The sequence below is a fragment of the Salmo salar genome, chromosome 22, assembly GCF_965601325.2.
Source record: "Salmo salar chromosome 22, fSalSal1, whole genome shotgun sequence".
NCBI lineage: Eukaryota > Metazoa > Chordata > Actinopteri > Salmoniformes > Salmonidae > Salmo > Salmo salar.
The window spans coordinates 63571914-63592500 of NC_138312.1; the positions used below are offsets into that span (position 1 = coordinate 63571914).

Genomic DNA, 20587 nt, shown 5'->3' on the forward strand with positions numbered 1-20587 from the left:
AACCCAGACATGAAAACCGATCGAACATCTCTGGAGAGACCTGAAAATAGCTGCACAGCAACGCTCCCCATCCAACCTGACAGAGCTTGAGAGGATCTGCAGAGAAGGATGGGAGAAACTCCCCAAATACAGGTGTACCAAGCTTGTAGCGTCATACCCAAGAAGACTTGAGGCTGTAATCACTACCAAAGGTGCTTAAACAAAGTACCCGAGTAAAGGCTCTGAATATTTATGTAAATGTGATATTTCAGTTTTTTGTTGTTGCAAAAAAAATAAAAGTTTTTTTGCTTTGTCATTATGGGATATTGTATGTAGATTAATGAGGTAATTCTTTTTTTAAATACATTTTAGAATAAATAAGATGACAAAGTGTGGAAAAAGCGAAGGTGTCGGAATGCTTTCTGAATGTTCTGTGTATATGTTAGAGGCAGGATTTGGACTGTTCTTGTTTCTGAATGAACATATTTTCATAAATATTGAATGAATTAATGTTTTTATGGGTGAACACCCTATAATTTCTACAAATTTGTAAAAACATAATGTCACTGACATTATGGGGTATTGTGGGTAGGCCAGTGATACAAACTCACAATTTAATCAAATGTTTAAATTCCAAGCTGTAACACAACAAAATGTGGGGGAAAATTCAAGAGTTGTGAATACTTCCTGAAGGCATTGTATAGTTAATATTCTGAAGTCAGTGATGTGGACGTTTGGTTCCGTGACCCTGGAGGTTCTGAGATGATTAGTAGACATCCAAACTTTAGAAAAGGATTTGAAACGGTGAAACGGCACTATCTGAAGCCTGACAGCCCTCTTCTCCCCCTCGCAGGCTAACCCAACCGTGACCTCTCCTGGGGTCATCGGTCATCTGAATGCCCAGATCCCGTCTTTGTTGTCAATGCCGACCAGAAACCACATGGACATCACTAGCCCTCCGCTCCCCATGGTGGCTCCAGAGGTCCTCAGAGTGGCTCAACACAGACACAAGAAGGGCCTGATGTACCCATACATCTACCACATCCTTACCAAGGTACCCCTACCGCATCCTTACCAAGGTACCCCTACCGCATCCTTACCAAGGTACCCCTACCACATCCTTACCAAGGTACCCCTACATCTACCACATCCTTACCAAGGTACCCCTACCACATCCTTACCAAGGTACCCCTACATCTACCACATCCTTACCAAGGTACCCCTACCACATCCTTACCAAGGTACCCCTACCCCTACCACATCCTTACCAAGGTACCCCTACACCTACCACATCCTTACCAAGGTACCCCTACACCTACCACAACCTACACCTTCCATATTCTAAGGTACCCCTACATCTACCACAACTTACACCTTCCATATTCTAAGGTACCCCTACATCTACCACAACCTACACCTACCAAATTCTAAGGTACCCCTACATCTACCACAACCTACACCTACCATATTCTAAGGTACCCCTACATCTACCACAACCTACACCTACCAAATTCTAAGGTACCCCTACATCTACCACAACCTACACCTACCATATTCTAAGGTACCCCTACATCTACCACAACCTACACCTACCAAATTCTAAGGTACCCCTAGAGGATGTCTCCTGGTCTGACGAACACCGCTGTAGCTCGGCCACCTTTCACCGCAGATGCGGAAGGGCGACATCGCCGGATGTGGTGGATTGAGACGCATCCCATTCAAAATAACCGATGATCTCTAGCCTATTAAATTGATGGAGTTTGTTGGGGATAGTTTTTTTTATTATGTTAATTTGATTTATGCGGGACATCGACTCTAGAGTGTTTTTAAGAGCGTGTGTGTTGTGTTTTCAGGGGGAGATAAAGCTGTCCGTCACCATAGAGGATGAGGCCAACCAGGAGCTCCCATCAGCAGTGCAGCTGTTCAGACCTATCCGTCAGTATGTCTACGGGGTTCTCTTCAGCCTGGCTGAAGCCAAGAAGAAGGCTGAGAGACTAGCCATGAGGCGCAACCGTCTGCCTGAATGTAAGACACTGCTACCTAGCTATACTCTACAACTAATTTAGGAAACTACTTCCTACTATACTACTAATGTAAGAAACTACTACCTTCCTCTACTACTAATGTAATATGTAATAAACTACTACCTACCTATACTCTACTACTAATGTAAGAAACTACTTTCTACCTAGACTATACTACTAACTAGATGTTGACCGATTATGATTTTTTTTTTTTCGCCGATACTGATTATTGGAGGACCAAAGAAAGCCGCTACCGATTAATCGGCCGATTTATAATTATTATTACTATTATTTTTTATTTAAATAAAAAAAACAAATTATTTAAATAACACACAAAAAAATAACAATTAAAAAACAAATAAAAAGATGCAAAAAATAGGAAGAAAAAGAAAATAAAAAACTATATATATATTATAATTATTATTACAAATATAGATATATTTGTAATAATGACTATTACAACAATACTGAATTAACACTTATTTTAACTTAATATAATACATAAATAAAATCAATTTAGCCTCAAATAAATAATGAAACATGTTCAATTTGGCTTAAATAATGCAAAAACAAAGTGTTGGAGAAGAAAGTAAAAGTGCAATATGTGCCATGTAAAAAAGCTAACGTTTAACCTCTATGGGCTAGGCGGGACGAATTCGTCCCACCTACGTAACAGCCACTTGAAGCCTGTGGCGCGATTTTCAAAACCTTAAAAATCCTATTACTTCAATTTCTCAAACATATGACTATTTTACAGCTATTTAAAGACAAGACTCTCGTTAATCTAACCACACTGTCCGATTTCAAAAAGGCTTTACAACGAAAGCAAAACATTAGATTATGTCAGCAGAGTACCAAGCCAGAAATAATCAGACACCCATTTTTCAAGCTAGCATATAATGTCACCAAAACCCAGAAGACAGCTAAATGCAGCACTCACCTTTGATGATCTTCATCAGATGACAACCCTAGGACATTATGTTATACAATACATGCATGTTTTGTTCAATCAAGTTCATATTTATATCAAAAACCAGCTTTTTACATTAGCATGTGACGTTCAGAACTAGCATACCCCCCGCAAACTTCCGGGGAATTCGCTAACATTTTACTAAATTACTCACGATAAACGTTCACAAAAAGCATAACAATTATTTTAAGAATTATAGATACAGACCTCCTCTATGCACTCGATATGTCCGATTTTAAAATAGCTTTTTGGTGAAAGCACATTTTCCAATATTCTAAGTACATAGCCCAGGCATCACGGGCTAGCTATTTAGACACCTGGCAAGTTTAGCACTCACCATAATCATATTTACTATTATAAAAGTTTGATTACCTTTTGTTGTCTTCGTCAGAATGCACTCCCAGGACTGCTACTTAAATAACAAATGTTGGTTTGGTCCAAAATAATCCATCGTTATATCCGAATAGCGGCGTTTTGTTCGTGCGTTCCAGACACTATCCGAAATGGTAAAGAAGGGTCCTGCGCATGGCGCAATTCGTGACAAAAAAATTCTAAATATTCCATTACCGTACTTCGAAGCATGTCAACCGCTGTTTAAAATCAATTTTTACGCCATTTTTCTCGTAGAAAAGCGATAATATTCCGACAGGGAATCTCCTTTTCGGCAAACAGAGGAAACAATCACAAAGGCGGGGGCGGTCGGGTCACGCGCCTAAGCCCAGAGTCCCTTGATCGGCCACTTGAGAAAGGTGATAATGTGTTTCAGCCTGGGGCTGGGATGACGACATTCTGTTTTTTCCCGGGCTCTGAGCGCCTATGGACGACGTAGGAAGTGTCACGTTAGAGCAGAGATCCTTAGTAAAAGATAGAGATGGAAAAGAAGTTCAAGAAATGGTCAGACAGGCCACTTCCTGTAAAGGAATCTCTCAGGTTTTGACCTGCCATTTGAGTTCTGTTATACTCACAGACACCATTCAAACAGTTTTAGAAACTTTAGGGTGTTTTCTATCCATATGTAATAAGTATATGCATATTCTAGTTACTGGGTAGGAGTGGTAACCAGATTAAATTGGGTATGTTTTTTTATCCAGCCGTGTCAATACTGCCCCCTAGCCCTAACAGGTTAAGTTCCTTGCTCAGAACATGAGAACATATGAAAGCTGGTGGTTCCTTTTAACATGAGTCTTCAATATTCCCAGGTAAGAAGTTTTAGGTTGTAGTTATTATAGGAATTATAGGACTATTTCTCTCTATATGATTTGTATTTCATATACCTTTGCCTATTGGATGTTCTTCTAGGCACTTTAGTATTGCCAGTGTAACAGTATAGCTTCCGTCCCTCTCCTCGCTCCTACCTGGGCTCAAACCAGGAACACATCGACAACAGCCACCCTCGAAGCAGCCTTACCCATGCAGAGCAAGGGGAACAACTACTCCAAGTCTCAGAGTGAGTGACGTTTGAAACGCTATTAGTGCGCACCCGCTAACTAGCTAGCCATTTGACATCGGTTACACCAGCCTAATCTTGGGAGTTGATAGGCTTCAAGTAATAAACAGCGCAATGCTTGAAGAATTGCGAAGAGCTGCTGGCAAAACGCACGAAAGTGCTGTTTGAATGAACGCTTATGAGCCTGCTGCTACCTACCACCGCTCAGTCAGACTAATATAATAAACACACAGAAATACGAGCCTTAGGTCATTAATATGGTCGAATCCTGAAACTATCATCTCGAAAACAAAACGTTTTTTCTTTCAGTGAAATACGGAACCGTTCCGTATTTTATCTAACGTGTGGCAACCCTAAGTCTAAATATTCCTGTTACATTGCACAACCTTCAATGGTATGTCATAATTACGTAACATTCTGGCAAATTAGTTCGCAACGAGCCAGGCAATGAACGCAAGAGCAGTGACACAATTTCATGTTAGCAGGCAATATTAACTAAATATGCAGGTTTAAAAATATATACTTGTGTATTGATTTTAAAGAAAGGCATTGATGTTTATGGTTAGGTACATTGGTGCAACGACAGTGCTTTACCCGCAAATGCGCTTGTTAAATCAACACCCGTTTGTCGAAGTAGGCTGTGATTCGATGAGAAATTAACAGGCACCGCATCGATTATATGCAACGCAGGGCACGTTAGATAAACTAGTAATATCATCAACCATGTGTAGTTAACTAGTGATTATGTTAAGATTGATCGTTTTTTATAAGATAAGTTTAATGCTAGCTAGCAACTTACCTTGGCTTCTTGCTGCCCTCACGTAACAGGTGGTCAGCCTGCCATGCAGGCTCCTCGTGGAGTGCAATGTAAGGCAGGTGGTTAGAGCGTTGGACTAGTAACCAGAAGGTTGCAAAAAATAATCCCCGAATCCCCCTCTGAACAAGGCAGTTAACCCCCGTTCCTAGGCCGTCATTGAAAATAAGAATGTGTTCTTAATCTGACTTGCCTAGTTAATCGGCCATTCCGATTAATCGGTCGACATCTACTACTAACGTAAGAAACTACTACCTACCTCTACTACTAATGTAATAAACTACTACCTACCTATACTCTACTACTAATGTAATAAACTACTAACTATACTATACTACTAATGTAATAAACTACTACCTATACTATACTACTAATGTAAGAAACTACTACCTACCTATACTACTAATGTAATAAACTACTACCTACCTATACTACTAATGTAAGAAACTACTACCTACCTATACTATACTACTAATGTAAGAAACTACTACCTATACTATACTACTAATGTAATAAACTACTAACTATACTATACTACTAATGTAATAAACTACTAACTATACTACTAATGTAAGAAACTACTACCTACCTATACTACTAATGTAATAAACTACTACCTACCTATACTATACTACTAATGTAATAAACTACTACCTATACTATACTACTAATGTAATAAACTACTACCTGCCTATACTATACTACTAATGTATGAAAGTACTACCCACCTATACTCTACTACCTATTTAAGAAAGTACTACCTACCTATACTAGTAATGTATGAAACTACTGCCTACCTGTACTACTCATGTAATACACTACTACCTACCTATATTACTAATGTAAAACTATTACCTACTTATACTATACTACTAATGTAATAAACTACTATCTATACTATACTACTAATGTAAGAAACTACTACCTACCTATAGTATACTACTAATGTAATAAACTACTACCTATACTATACTACTAATGTAAGAAACTACTACCTTTACTATACTACTAATGTAAGAAACTACTACCTATACTATACTACAAATGTAAGGAACTACTACCTATACTACTAATGTAATAAACTACTACCTACCTATACTTCTGATGTAAGAAACTACTACCTATACTATATTATTCATGTAATAAACTACTACCTATACTATACTACTAATGTAAGAAACTACTACCTATACTATATTATTAATGTAATAAACTACTACCTATACTATACTACTAATGTAAGAAACTACTACCTATACTATACTACTAATGTAATAAACTACTACCTATACTCTACTACTAATGTAAGAAACTACTACCTATACTCTACTACTAATGTAAGAAACTACTACCTACCTCTACTACTAATGTAAGAAACTACTACCTACCTATACTACTAATGTAATAAACTACTACCTACCTATACTAGTAATGTAATAAACTACTACCTACCTATACTAGTAATGTAATAAACTACTACCTATACTATACTACTAATGTAATAAACTACTACCTATACTATACTACTAATGTAATAAACTACTACCTATACTATACTACTAATGTAAGAAACTACTACCTATACTATACTACTAATGTAAGAAACTACTACCTATACTATACTACTAATGTAAGAAACTACTACCTATACTATACTACTAATGTAAGAAACTACTACCTATACTATACTACTAATGTAAGAAACTACTACCTATACTATACTACTAATGTAATAAACTACTACCTATACTATACTACTAATGTAATAAACTACTACCTATACTATACTACTAATGTAAGGAACTACTACCTATACTATACTACTAATGTAAGAAACTACTACCTACCTATACTACTAATGTAAGAAACTACTACCTATACTATACTACTAATGTAATAAACTACTACCTATACTCTACTACTAATGTAAGAAACTACTACCTATACTCTACTACTAATGTAAGAAACTACTACCTATCCTCTACTACTAATGTAAGAAACTACTACCTACCTCTACTACTAATGTAAGAAACTACTACCTACCTATACTACTAATGTAATAAACTACTACCTACCTATACTAGTAATGTAATAAACTACTACCTATACTATACTAGTAATGTAATAAACTACTACCTATACTATACTAGTAATGTAATAAACTACTACCTATACTATACTACTAATGTAATAAACTACTACCTATACTATACTACTAATGTAAGAAACTACTACCTATACTATACTACTAATGTAAGAAACTACTACCTATACTATACTACTAATGTAAGAAACTACTACCTATACTATACTACTAATGTAAGAAACTACTACCTATACTATACTACTAATGTAAGAAACTACTACCTATACTATACTACTAATGTAAGAAACTACTACCTATACTATACTACTAATGTAAGAAACTACTACCTATACTATACTACTAATGTAAGAAACTACTACCTATACTATACTACTAATGTAAGGAACTACTACCTACCTATACTATACTACTAATGTAATAAACTACTACCTATACTATACTACTAATGTAAGGAACTACTACCTATACTATACTACTAATGTAAGGAACTACTACCTACCTATACTATATTACTAATGTAATAAACTACTACCGATACTACTAATGTAATAAACTACTACCTATACTATACTACTAATGTAAGGAACTGCTCCCTACCTACACTCTACTACCAGCTAGTCTTTATTAGCTAGTCTCTACTGAGCAAGTCCTAGTAGAAGGCTGAGAGACTGGGACGCCACCGTCTACCAGAGTGCCGGAGTCAGCCAGCTAGCCTGGAGGCAGACCAGCAACAGGTTAAAATCTGACAGGAAGGGTTTCCAGCATCAGTACCCTAGAGGCCATCTCTTGTTGTTGTGTCCATGAGCAAAGCTCTTCATCTCTCTAAACTGCTCTCTATTACTGAGACTGACCCAATGCCTCAACCCCTCAGTGTATTTATTGATATTTGTGACCGACCACCTCGATTCGGTCTAAGGTTGCAAAATTTGAAATAGTGTTTTTTTTTTTTTTTTTTACATTTGATTAGAGACTCGGCTAGAAAATGGTATATCATGCACTGCTGTTGAGGAACAATGGGAAAAGTCATTCTGCTTTGAAAGTTGATAAACTGGTAACCCCACTTTTGAGAAAATAGTCCTTGAATGTTTTGGTACACCTACTGGAATGCTCTTCTTTGTCTACGCCCAGTCAGCATCGTTCACACCCTCTTAACCTCTCTGGGCTTGGCGGGACGAATTCGTCCCACCTACGCAACAGCCACTGCTATCCTGTGGCACGATTTTCGAAACCTTAAAAATCCTATTACTTCAATTTCTCAAACATATGACTATTTTACAGCCATTTAAAGACAAGACTCTCGTTAATCTAACCACACTGTCCGATTTCAAAAAGGCTTTACAACGAAAGCAAAACATTAGATTATGTCAGCAGAGTACCAAGCCAGAAATAATCAGACACCCATTTTTCAAGCCAGCATATAATGTCACCAAAACCCAGAAGACAGCTAAATGCAGCACTCACCTTTGATGATCTTCATCAGATGACAACCCTAGGACATTATGTTATACAATACATGCATGTTTTGTTCAATCAAGTTCATATTTATATCAAAAGCCAGCTTTTTACATTAGCATGTGACGTTCAGAACTAGCATACCCCCCCGCAAACTTCCGGGGAATTCGCTAACATTTTACTAAATTACTCACGATAAACGTTCACAAAAAGCATAACAATTATTTTAAGAATTATAGATACAGACCTCCTCTATGCACTCGATATGTCCGATTTTAAAATAGCTTTTTGGTGAAAGCACATTTTGCAATATTCTAAGTACATAGCCCAGGCATCACGGGCTCGCTATTTAGACACCCGGCAAGTTTAGCACTCACCATAATCATATTTACTATTATAAAAGCTTCATTACCTTTTGTTGTCTTCGTCAGAATACACAGCCAGGACTGCTACTTCAATAACAAATGTTGGTTTGGTCCAAAATAATCCATCGTTATATCCGAATAGCGGCGTTTTGTTCGTGCGTTCCAGACACTATCCGAAATAGTAAAGAAGTGTCACGCGCTTGGCGCAATTCGTGACAATAAAATTCTAAGTATTCCATTACCGTACTTCGAAGCATGTCAACCGCTGTTTAAAATCAATTTTTACGACACTTTTCTCGTAGAAAAGCGATAATATTCCGACAGGGAATCTCCTTTTCGGCAAACAGAGGAAAAAATCCCAAAGGCGGGGGCGGTCGGGGTCACGCGCATAAGCCAGTGTCTCTTGATCGGCCTCTTGAGAAAGGCGATAATGTGTTTCAGCCTGGGGCTGGAATGACAACATTCTGTTTTTTCCCGGGCTCTGAGAGCCTATGGACGACGTGGGAAGTGTCACGTTAGAGCAGAGATCCTTAGTAAAAGATAGAGATGGCAAAGAAGTTCCAGAAATGGTCAGACAGGCCACTTCCTGTAAAGGAATCTCTCAGGTTTTGACCTGCCATTTGAGTTCTGTTATACTCACAGACACCATTGAAACAGTTTTAGAAAATTTAGGGTGTTTTCTATCCATATGTAATAAGTATATGCATATTCTAGTTACTGGGTAGGAGTGGTAACCAGATTAAATCGGGTATGTTTTTTATCCAGCCGTGTCAATGCTTCCCCCTAGCCCTAGAGGCCATCTCTTGTTGTTGTGTCCATGAGCAAAGCTCTTCATCTCTCTAAACTGCTCTCTATTACTGAGACTGACCCAATGCCTCAACCCCTCAGTGTATTTATTGATATTTGTGACCGACCACCTCGATTCGGTCTAAGGTTGCAAAATTTGAAATTGTGTTTTTTTTTTTTTTTTTACATTTGATTAGAGACTCGGCTAGAAAATGGTATATCATGCACTGCTGTTGAGGAACAATGGGAAAAGTCATTCTGCTTTGAAAGTTGATAAACTGGTAACCCCACTTTTGAGAAAATAGTCCTTGAATGTTTTGGTACACCTACTGGAATGCTCTTCTTTGTCTACGCCCAGTCAGCATCGTTCACACCCTCTTAACCTCTCTGGGCTTGGCGGGACGAATTCGTCCCACCTACGCAACAGCCAGTGTAATCCAGTGGCGCGATTTTCAAATACCTTAAAAATCCTATTACTTCAATTTCTCAAACATATGACTATTTTACAGCTATTTAAAGACAAGACTCTCGTTAATCTAACCACACTGTCCGATTTCAAAAAGGCTTTACAACGAAAGCAAAACATTAGATTGTCAGCAGAGTACCCAGCCAGAAATAATCACACACCCATTTTTCAAGCTAGCATATGTCACAAAAACCCAGAAGACAGCTAAATGCAGCACTAACCTTTGATGATCTTCATCAGATGACAACCCTAGGACATTATGTTATACAAAACATGCATGTTTTGTTCAATCAAGTTCATATTTATATCAAAAAACAGCTTTTTACATTAGCATGTGACGTTCAGAACTAGCATACCCCCCGCAAACTTCCGGGGAATTTACTAACAATTTACTAAATTACTCACGATAAACGTTCACAAAAAGCATAACAATTATTTAAAGAATTATAGATACAGAACTCCTCTATGCACTCGATATGTCCGATTTTAAAATAGCTTTTTGATGAAAGCACATTTTGCAATATTCTAAGTACATAGCCCAGCCATCACGGGCTAGCTATTTAGACACCCGGCAAGTTTAGCCTTCACCAAAATCAGATTTACTATTATAAAAGTTTGATTACCTTTTGTTGTCTTCGTCAGAATGCACTCCCAGGACTGCTACTTCAATAACAAATGTTGGTTTGGTCCAAAATAATCCATCGTTATATCCGAATAACGGCGTTTTGTTCGTGCGTTCCAGAAACTATACCCGAAATGGTAAATCAGGGTCGTGCGCATGGCGCAATTCGTGACAAAAAAATTCTAAATATTCCATTACCGTACTTCGAAGCATGTCAACCGCTGTTTAAAATCAATTTTTATGCAATTTATCTCGTAAAAAAGCGATAATATTCCGACCGGGAATCTCCTTTTCGGTAAACGGAGGAAAAATCACAAAGACGGGGGCGGCCAGTGCACGCGCCTAAGCCCACAGTCCCTTGATCGGCCACTTGAGAAAGGCGATAATGTGTTTCAGCCTGGGGCTGGAATGACGACATTCAGGTTTTCCCCGGGCTCTGAGAGCCTATTGGAGCCGTGGGAAGTGTCACGTTACCGCAGAGATCCTTTGTAATGGAATGAGATGTCAAAGAAAGACAATAAATGGTCAGACAGGCCACTTCCTGTAAAGGAATCTCTCAGGTTTTGACCTGCCATTTGAGTTCTGTTATACTCACAGACACCATTCAAACAGTTCTAGAAACTTTGGAGTGTTTTCTATCCAAAGCCAATAATTATATGCATATTCTAGTTACTGGGCAGGAGTAGTAACCAGATTAAATCGGGTATGTTTTTTATCCAGCCGTGTCAATACTGCCCCCTAGCCCTAACAGGTTAAGCCCTAGCCCCACCCATCTCTTTAAGGATTCACATGTGAGGCCATGTGCTAAACAGAGGGAGTAGTGTAGTAAACCACCAAAGATTAAGACTAAAAATGATAAAAGTAGTAACCTTCAATAAGGAAAAACTCCAGGTAAAAATACACTTTAATCTAGTCCATGGCCTATATCCCGATATCCTGATTTATGTGCTGTCATGTTGTTCTTGACATCACAGTCTCTGGTAAACACACATGTTCATGAAATACAATATGTGGCCTTAATCACCCCCAGACACACCTGGCTAACGTGATGGGTCATGTAATCACCTGGTGAAGTGGAGTCGTTTGTTTAGACATGTAGCTAGATAGCTAAACAATGAACTGTAATCCCAACCCATAATGTACAAACGGATTGTAATAGCTTGCGACCATGCAGTAAATGCTGTAGTATGAATCTACAGGTAGCTAAAGCTAACCAACTAGGTTCATTGTTAGCTAGCTTGCTAACATTAGGCTATAACTAGCAATACAAATAACTTTTTGAGATAAAAATATTACTACACCGATGATAATGGTAACGTTAGCTAGCGAGCCAGCAAGCTAACGTTCGCTCGCTAGTGAACAGTGTGCTTTAACTTGCAATGAAAATGACTTTCTGACTAAATTAACATCATATAATATCTGAAAATGTAGCTAGACTCTTACCCAGAAAGTTTTCAGACCCTTTGACTTTTTCCACATTTTGTTACGTTACAGCCTTATTCTGAAATATATATATATATATACTTTTTTATTTCCTCGTCAATCTACACTCCATAATGACAAAGAAAGTGTTTCGAAATTTTTGCAATTGTTTTACAAAAAAATAAATAATGAAATATCACATTTACATAAGTATTCAGACCCTTTACTCAGTACTTTGTTGAAGCACCTTTGGCAGCAATTACAGCCTAGAGTCTTCTTGGATATGATGCTACAAAAGCTCTAGGAAGAGTCTTGGTGGTTCCAAACTTCTTCCATTTAAGAATGATGGAGGCCACTGTGTTCTTTGGGACCTTCAATGCTGCAGAAATGTTTTGGTACCATTCCTCAGATCTGTGCCTCGACACAATCCTGTCTCGGAGCTCTACGGACAATTTCTTTGACCTCATGGCCTGGTTTTTTTCTTTGACGTGCACTGTCAACTGTGGGACATTATATAGACAGGTGTGTGCTTTTTTCATATCATGTCTAATAAATTGAATTTACCACAGGTGGACTCCAAACAAGTTGTAGAAACATCTCAAGGACGATCAATGGAAACAGGATGCATCTGAGCTCAATTTCGAGTCTCATAGCAAAGGGTCTGAATACTTATGTAAATAATGTATTTTTATTTGATATTTTTAATTTATTTGCAAAAACAATCATCTAAAAGCCTGTTTTCACTTTGTCATTATGGGGTATTGTGATGTCATTGATGGGGGTATTGTGATGTCATGATGGGGGTATTGTGATGTCATGATGGGGGTATTGTGATGTCATGATGGGGGTATTGTGATGTCATGATGGGGGTATTGTGATGTCATGATGGGGGTATTGTGATGTCATGATGGGGGTATTGTGATGTCATTATGGGGGTATTGTGATGTCATTATGGGGGTATTGTGATGTCATTATGGGGTATTGTGTGTAGATTGATTGGAAATTGTTTTATTTAATAGATTTTACAATCATGTAACAAGATGTGGTAAAAGGGAAGAGTTCTGAAATCTTTTCCGAAATGTAGATGGATGACCTCTTCACGGCAGACTGGATCCACTTTAACTTTAGTAAGACGCCCTGTGCCCCATTTTCTGTTTGTTTTGCCCGTTGTCAAGTCACTCCGGTTCACACTGACCGTGTGCAGAAAGTAAGTCCGTCACAACTTTTTCACAATGATCTTTGTTCGACAGATAAAATCAGGGCAGCAATGTTGTTGAGAGCACTAGCAACACTTTTTGCAGTTGTCTCCATGGCTGATGTTATACGGTATCTTTAAAAAAAACTCTTCGGTAGCGCGCATTATCTACACATACTGGCCAGCTCCTATTATTATCTCAGCCAATCATGGCTAGAGGGAAGGTTACTGGCTTTTTTTCCATGGCTAAACCAACTAGGTTCGTAAATTTTAACAATTTTATTCATATTTACAGATGGCATACAAGTTTGTTAATAAGGCACATGAAAGTTCACATGTTACAGAAAGCATTTCTGTCAACAAAAAAAAAAAGGCATTTTGATAAAATAAATAAGGGGTTTCAGGGATCAAAGGTTTTCATGTTATTTATGTGTTCCAGACCCCCCTGTGGCAGTGAAGGAGTGGGCTGCCTACAAGGGGAAGTCCCCCCACACCCCAGAGCTGGTGGAGGCTCTGCCCTTCAGAGAGTGGACCTGTCCTAACCTGAAGAAGCTGTGGCTTGGCAAGGCGGTGGAGGATAAGAATGGCAGGATGAGAGCCTTCCTGGCCTGTATGAGGTCAGATGCCCCAGCCATGCTCAACCCAGCCTGCGTCCCCACACAACTCCTGGTTCTCTGCTGCGTGTTGAGGTGAGGGCGCACACACACACACACACACACACACACACACGCACGCACACACTGAGAGGCAGACAAATGATCTGTAGTTTTCTGCTGAATGTCTAATGTATTGATCTGTGTTGAGAGATGGTGGTCGTGGTAATGTATTGTTCTGTGTTGAGAGATAATGGTTGTATTGTTCTGTGTTGAGAGATAATGGTTGTATTGTTCTGTGTTGAGAGATAATGGTTGTATTGTTCTGTGTTGAGAGATAATGGTTGTATTGTTCTGTGTTGAGAGATAATGGTTGTATTGTTCTGTGTTGAGAGAGAGATAATGGTTGTATTGTTCTGTGTTGAGAGAGAGATAATGGTTGTATTGTTCTGTGTTGAGAGAGAGAGAGAATGGTTGTATTGTTCTGTGTTGAGAGAGAGAGAATGGTTGTATTGTTCTGTGTTGAGAGAGAGAATGGTTGTATTGTTCTGTGTTGAGAGAGAGAATGGTTGTATTGTTCTGTGTTGAGAGAGAGAGAGAATGGTTGTATTGTTCTGTGTTGAGAGAGAGAGAGAATGGTTGTATTGTTCTGTGTTGAGAGAGAGAGAGAATGGTTGTATTGTTCTGTGTTGAGAGAGAGAGAGAATGGTTGTATTGTTCTGTGTTGAGAGAGAGAGAATGGTTGTATTGTTCTGTGTTGAGAGAGAGAGAGAATGGTTGTATTGTTCTGTGTTGAGAGAGAGAGAGAATGGTTGTATTGTTCTGTGTTGAGAGAGAATGGTTGTATTGTTCTGTGTTGAGAGAGAGAGAGAGAGAATGGTTGTATTGTTCTGTGTTGAGAGAGAATGGTTGTATTGTTCTGTGTTGAGAGAATGGTTGTGGTAATGTATTGTTCTGTGTTGGGAGAGAATGGTTGTGGTAATGTATTGTTCAGTGTTGAGAGAGAATGGTTGTATTGTTCTGTGTTGAGAGATAATGGTTGTATTGTTCTGTGTTGAGAGAGAATGGTTGTATTGTTCTGTGTTGAGAGAGAGAGAATGGTTGTATTGTTCTGTGTTGAGAGAGAGAGAGAATGGTTGTATTGTTCTGTGTTGAGAGAGAGAGAGAATGGTTGTATTGTTCTGTGTTGAGAGAGAGAGAGAATGGTTGTATTGTTCTGTGTTGAGAGAGAGAGAGAATGGTTGTATTGTTCTGTGTTGAGAGAGAGAGAATGGTTGTATTGTTCTGTGTTGAGAGAGAGAGAATGGTTGTATTGTTCTGTGTTGAGAGAGAGAGAGAGAGAATGGTTGTATTGTTCTGTGTTGAGAGAGAATGGTTGTATTGTTCTGTGTTGAGAGAGAATGGTTGTGGTAATGTATTGTTCTGTGTTGGGAGAGAATGGTTGTGGTAATGTATTGTTCAGTGTTGAGAGAGAATGGTTGTATTGTTCTGTGTTGAGAGAGAATGGTTGTATTGTTCTGTGTTGAGAGAGAATGGTTGTGGTAATGTATTGTTCTGTGTTGGGAGAGAATGGTTGTGGTAATGTATTGTTCAGTGTTGAGAGAGAATGGTTGTATTGTTCTGTGTTGAGAGAGAATGGTTGTATTGTTCTGTGTTGAGAGAGAGAGAGAGAGAATGGTTGTATTGTTCTGTGTTGAGAGAGAATGGTTGTGGTAATGTATTGTTCTGTGTTGGGAGAGAATGGTTGTGGTAATGTATTGTTCAGTGTTGAGAGATAATGGTTGTATTGTTCTGTGTTGAGAGAGAATGGTTGTATTGTTCTGTGTTGAGAGATAATGGTTGTATTGTTCTGTGTTGGGGGATAATGGTTGTGGTAATGTATTGTTCTGTGTTGAGAGATAATGGTTGCATTGTTCCGTGTTGAGAGATAATGGTTGTATTGTTCTGTGTTGAGAGATAATGGTTGTGGTAATGTATTGTTCTGTGTTGAGAGATAATGGTTGCATTGTTCTGTGTTGAGAGATAATGGTTCTGTGTTGGGGATAATGGTTGTGGTAATGTATTGTTCTGTGTTGAGAGATAATGGTTGCATTGTTCTGTGTTGAGAGATAATGGTTGTGGTAATGTATTGTTCTGTGTTGAGAGATAACGGTTGTGGTAATGTATTGTTCTGTGTTGAGAGATAACGGTTGTGGTAATGTATTGTTCTGTGTTGAGAGATAACGGTTGTGGTAATGTATTGTTCTGTGTTGAGAGATAACGGTTGTGGTAATGTATTGTTCTGTGTTGAGAGATAACGGTTGTGGTAATGTATTGTTCTGTGTTGAGAGATAACGGTTGTATTGTTCTGTGTTGAGAGATAACGGTTGTGGTAATGTATTGTTCTGTGTTGAGATAAAGACCTGATCCAGACAGTGTTTCTAAAAAAAAAAAAAATCCGATCATTACTTGAGGTCATTTCCTGTATTTCCTGTCATGTTGTATTTTGCCTTGTGTTTCTGTTCTAGGTTTATGTTACAGTGGCCAGGAGTAAGAGTTTTGCGTGGTAAGGAACTGGAAGCGTTCCTTGCCCAAGCACTTTCTCCTAAACTCTATGAGCCTGAACAGCTGCAGGAACTCAAGGTGATTTTTGGTAGCGAGTTCTGAGGAGTGTCCTGGAACCACCCAGTGGTAGACAGTGGTATTACAAGCTGTTTTCACACACCCACATTAACAATACTCCTCCTGGACTAGGGTTCCCAAACACATTCATATCTTACCAGGTTTTCCTAGAATTCTTAGTTGGAAGAGTTTGGACCTGATTTTTTTTTTTTTCGGGAATTTTTCCAAAAGGGGGATTTCTGGAAAAATCTGGTAAATTTTGTGAAAGTTATGTGAGTTTCTAACCCCCATCCTGGACTAAAACAGCAGATGTTGTAGAGGTAATCTTCTGTAGTCCAGTAGTGTGTTTACTCCGGGTCCAGGAAACGACCTGTCAGAACCTCCCGGCGCTCCGCTGGGCTGTTCTGAGTTGGTCCGTTTCAACATGTTCCTCGGAGAGGTTTGGTGACTGACGAGACTAGGTGGTTCGACAGGACACTTCTCATATTGTCACAACAATAACGTGCTTTAACTACTCTGAACGTGAACCAGCTGCTTCTGTTCTGGTCGTCTGGCTGAATACCTGGCTGGCTGGCTGGCTGGCTGAATACCTGGCTGGCTGAATGGCTGGCTGAATACCTGGCTGGCTGGCTGAATACCTGGCTGGCTGGCTGAATACCTGGCTGGCTGAATGGCTGGCTGAATACCTGGCTGGCTGGCTGAATACCTGGCTGGCTGGCTGGCTGAATACCTGGCTGGCTGGCTGAATACCTGGCTGGCTGAATACCTGGCTGAATACCTGGCTGAATACCTGGCTGGCTGGCTGAATACCTGGCTGGCTGGCTGAATACCTGGCTGGCTGAATGGCTGGCTGAATGGCTGGCTGAATGGCTGGCTGAATACCTGGCTGGCTGGCTGAATGGCTGGCTGAATACCTGGCTAGCTGGCTGAATACCTGGCTGGCTGAATGGCTGGCTGGCTGAATACCTGGCTGAATACCTGGCTGGCTGAATGGCTGGCAGTGTGACTGGCTGGGTGTGGTTGGCTGTGGCTGGCTGAATACCTGGCTGAATACCTGGCTGGCTGAATGGCTGGCAGTGTGACTGGCTGGGTGTGGTTGGCTGTGGCTGGCTGAATTCCTGGCTGGCTGAATGGCTGGCTGAATACCTGGCTAGCTGGCTGAATACCTGGCTGGCTGAATGGCTGGCTGGCTGAATACCTGGCTGAATACCTGGCTGGCTGAATGGCTGGCAGTGTGACTGGCTGGGTGTGGTTGGCTGTGGCTGGCTGAATACCTGGCTGGCTGGCTGAATTCCTGGCTGGCTGAATGGCTGGCTGAATACCTGGCTAGCTGGCTGAATACCTGGCTGGCTGGCTGAATACCTGGCTGGCTGAATGGCTGGCTGGCTGAATACCTGGCTGAATACCTGGCTGGCTGAATACCTGGCTGGCTGGCTGGCTGAATACCTGGCTGGCTGGCTGAATACCTGGCTGGCTGAATACCTGGCTGGCTGGCTGAATTCCTGGCTGGCTGAATGGCTGGCTGAATACCTGGCTGGCTGGCTGGCTGAATACCTGGCTGGCTGGCTGAATACCTGGCTGGCTGAATGGCTGGCTGAATACCTGGCTGGCTGGCTGAATACCTGGCTGGCTGAATACCTGGCTGGCTGAATGGCTGGCTGGCTGGCTGAATACCTGGCTGGCTGAATACCTGGCTGGCTGAATACCTGGCTGGCTGGCTGAATACCTGGCTGGCTGAATGGCTGGCTGGCTGAATACCTGGCTGGCTGAATGGCTGGCTGGCTGAATACCTGGCTGGCTGGCTGAATACCTGGCTGGCTGAATGGCTGGCTGTGTGACTGGCTCGGTGTGCTTGGCTGGGTGACTGTTTGACTCACTGTGATTGTCAGCTAGTGTCCTGTGTGTCGACAGACTGGGGGGGCTGCGACCTCTCTGCTCTACTGTAGTGGGGGGGGGGGGGTTACTACTGTAGTGGGGGGGGGGGTTACTACTGTAGTGGGGGGGTGGGGGGTTACTACTGTAGTGGGGGGGGGGGGTTACTACTGTAGTGGGGGGGGGGGGGGTTACTACTGTAGTGGGGGGGGTTACTACTGTAGTGGGGGGGTTACTACTGTAGTGGGGGGGGGGGGGGGGTTACTACTGTAGTGGGGGGGGGGGGTTACTACTGTAGTGGGGGGGGGGGGGTTACTACTGTAGTGGGGGGGGTGGGGGGTTACTACTGTAGTGGGGGGGGTTACTACTGTAGTGGGGGGGGGGGGGTTACTACTGTAGTGGGGGGGTGGGGGGTTACTACTGTAGTGGGGGGGGTTACTACTGTAGTGGGGGGGGTTACTACTGTAGTGGGGGGGGTTACTACTGTAGTGGGGGGGGGGTTACTACTGTAGTGGGGGGGGGTTACTACTGTAGTGGGGGGTTGGGGGGTTACTACTGTAGTGGGGGGGTTACTACTGTAGTGGGGGGGTTACTACTGTAGTGGGAGTGGGGGGGGGTTACTACTGTAGTGGGGGGGGGGGTTACTACTGTAGTGGGGGGGTTACTACTGTAGTGGGAGTGGGGGGGTTACTACTGTAGTGGGAGTGGGGGGGTTACTACTGTAGTGGGGGGGGGGGTTACTACTGATTTCTCCTCCATTTCCCGCTCATTCCCTCCTGATAACAGGAATCTTACAATCAGGATTTCTGGAAAAGCGGTGGATTTTTGTGGAAGTTTCCAGAATTCTGCAACACTATGTCTGTCACTGTGAACAGTTCTCTAACTCGTCTCTCCCTGTAGATTGATAGCCTGGACCCTCGCGGCGTGCAGCTGGCCGCTTCTGTTCATGAGCGGCGTGGACATGGCCTTATTGGCCAACGACGTGTGTGGCCAGCCAATCCCCCTGGGAGCACTGCTGTCCATGGATGTACTTCGATGGCAAACTGCTGCAGAGCAAACTGCTCCAGGCCATTCGGGACAAGGCCCCCGCTCATCGACCTCTGTGATGGTCAGGTATCTACAGAGACAAACCCAGTCCTAGTCTAGTCCAGGATCTTTAACCTAGACCAGTCTAGTCTAGTCCAGGATCTTTAACCTAGACCAGTCCTAGTCTAGTCCAGGATCTTTAACCTAGACCAGTCCTAGTCCAGGATCTTTAACCTAGACCAGTCCTAGTCCAGGATCTTTAACCTAGACCAGTCCTAGTCCAGGATCTTTAACCTAGACCAGTCCTAGTCCAGGATCTTTAACCTAGACCAGTCCTAGTCCAGGATCTTTAACCTAGACCAGTCCTAGTCCAGGATCTTTAACCTAGACCAGTCCTAGTCCAGGATCTTTAACCTAGACCAGTCCTAGTCCAGGATCTTTAACCTAGACCAGTCCTAGTCCAGGATCTTAAACCTAGACCAGTCCTAGTCCAGGATCTTTAACCTAGACCAGTCCTAGTCCAGGATCTTTAACCTAGACCAGTCCTAGTCCAGGATCTTTAACCTAGACCAGTCCTAGTCTAGTCCAGGATCTTTAACCTAGACCAGTCCTAGTCCAGGATCTTTAACCTAGACCAGTCCAGTAAACTCAGTTCCAGTACTTATCATATGACTGTGTGTTGGAGTTGCATAGAAAATCTTTCTCAAACCCGTGTTTATTTATTTATATTTATATATATATTTATATCAGAGAGATATACCCGTGTTCGGGGTGTTTAGGGGTGACCAGAGAGAGATACCCGTGTTTAGGGGTGACCAGAGAGAGATACCCGTGTTTAGGGGTGAC

At 41.2% G+C, this 20587-nt stretch overlaps 1 protein-coding gene across 1 annotated transcript in view; it reads left to right on the forward strand.

Moving 5' to 3' along the window:
• fam120a (family with sequence similarity 120 member A) overlaps window positions 1-20587 on the forward strand; it is a 75601-nt gene that overhangs the window by 27886 nt on the left and 27128 nt on the right. Inside the window, 8 exon segments of the mRNA XM_082967764.1 lie at window positions 833-1033; window positions 1833-2004; window positions 14089-14338; window positions 16750-16864; window positions 19616-19654; window positions 19656-19715; window positions 19717-19800; window positions 19802-19828. Of these exon segments, the coding sequence (XP_082823890.1) occupies window positions 833-1033; window positions 1833-2004; window positions 14089-14338; window positions 16750-16864; window positions 19616-19654; window positions 19656-19715; window positions 19717-19800; window positions 19802-19828 (948 nt within the window).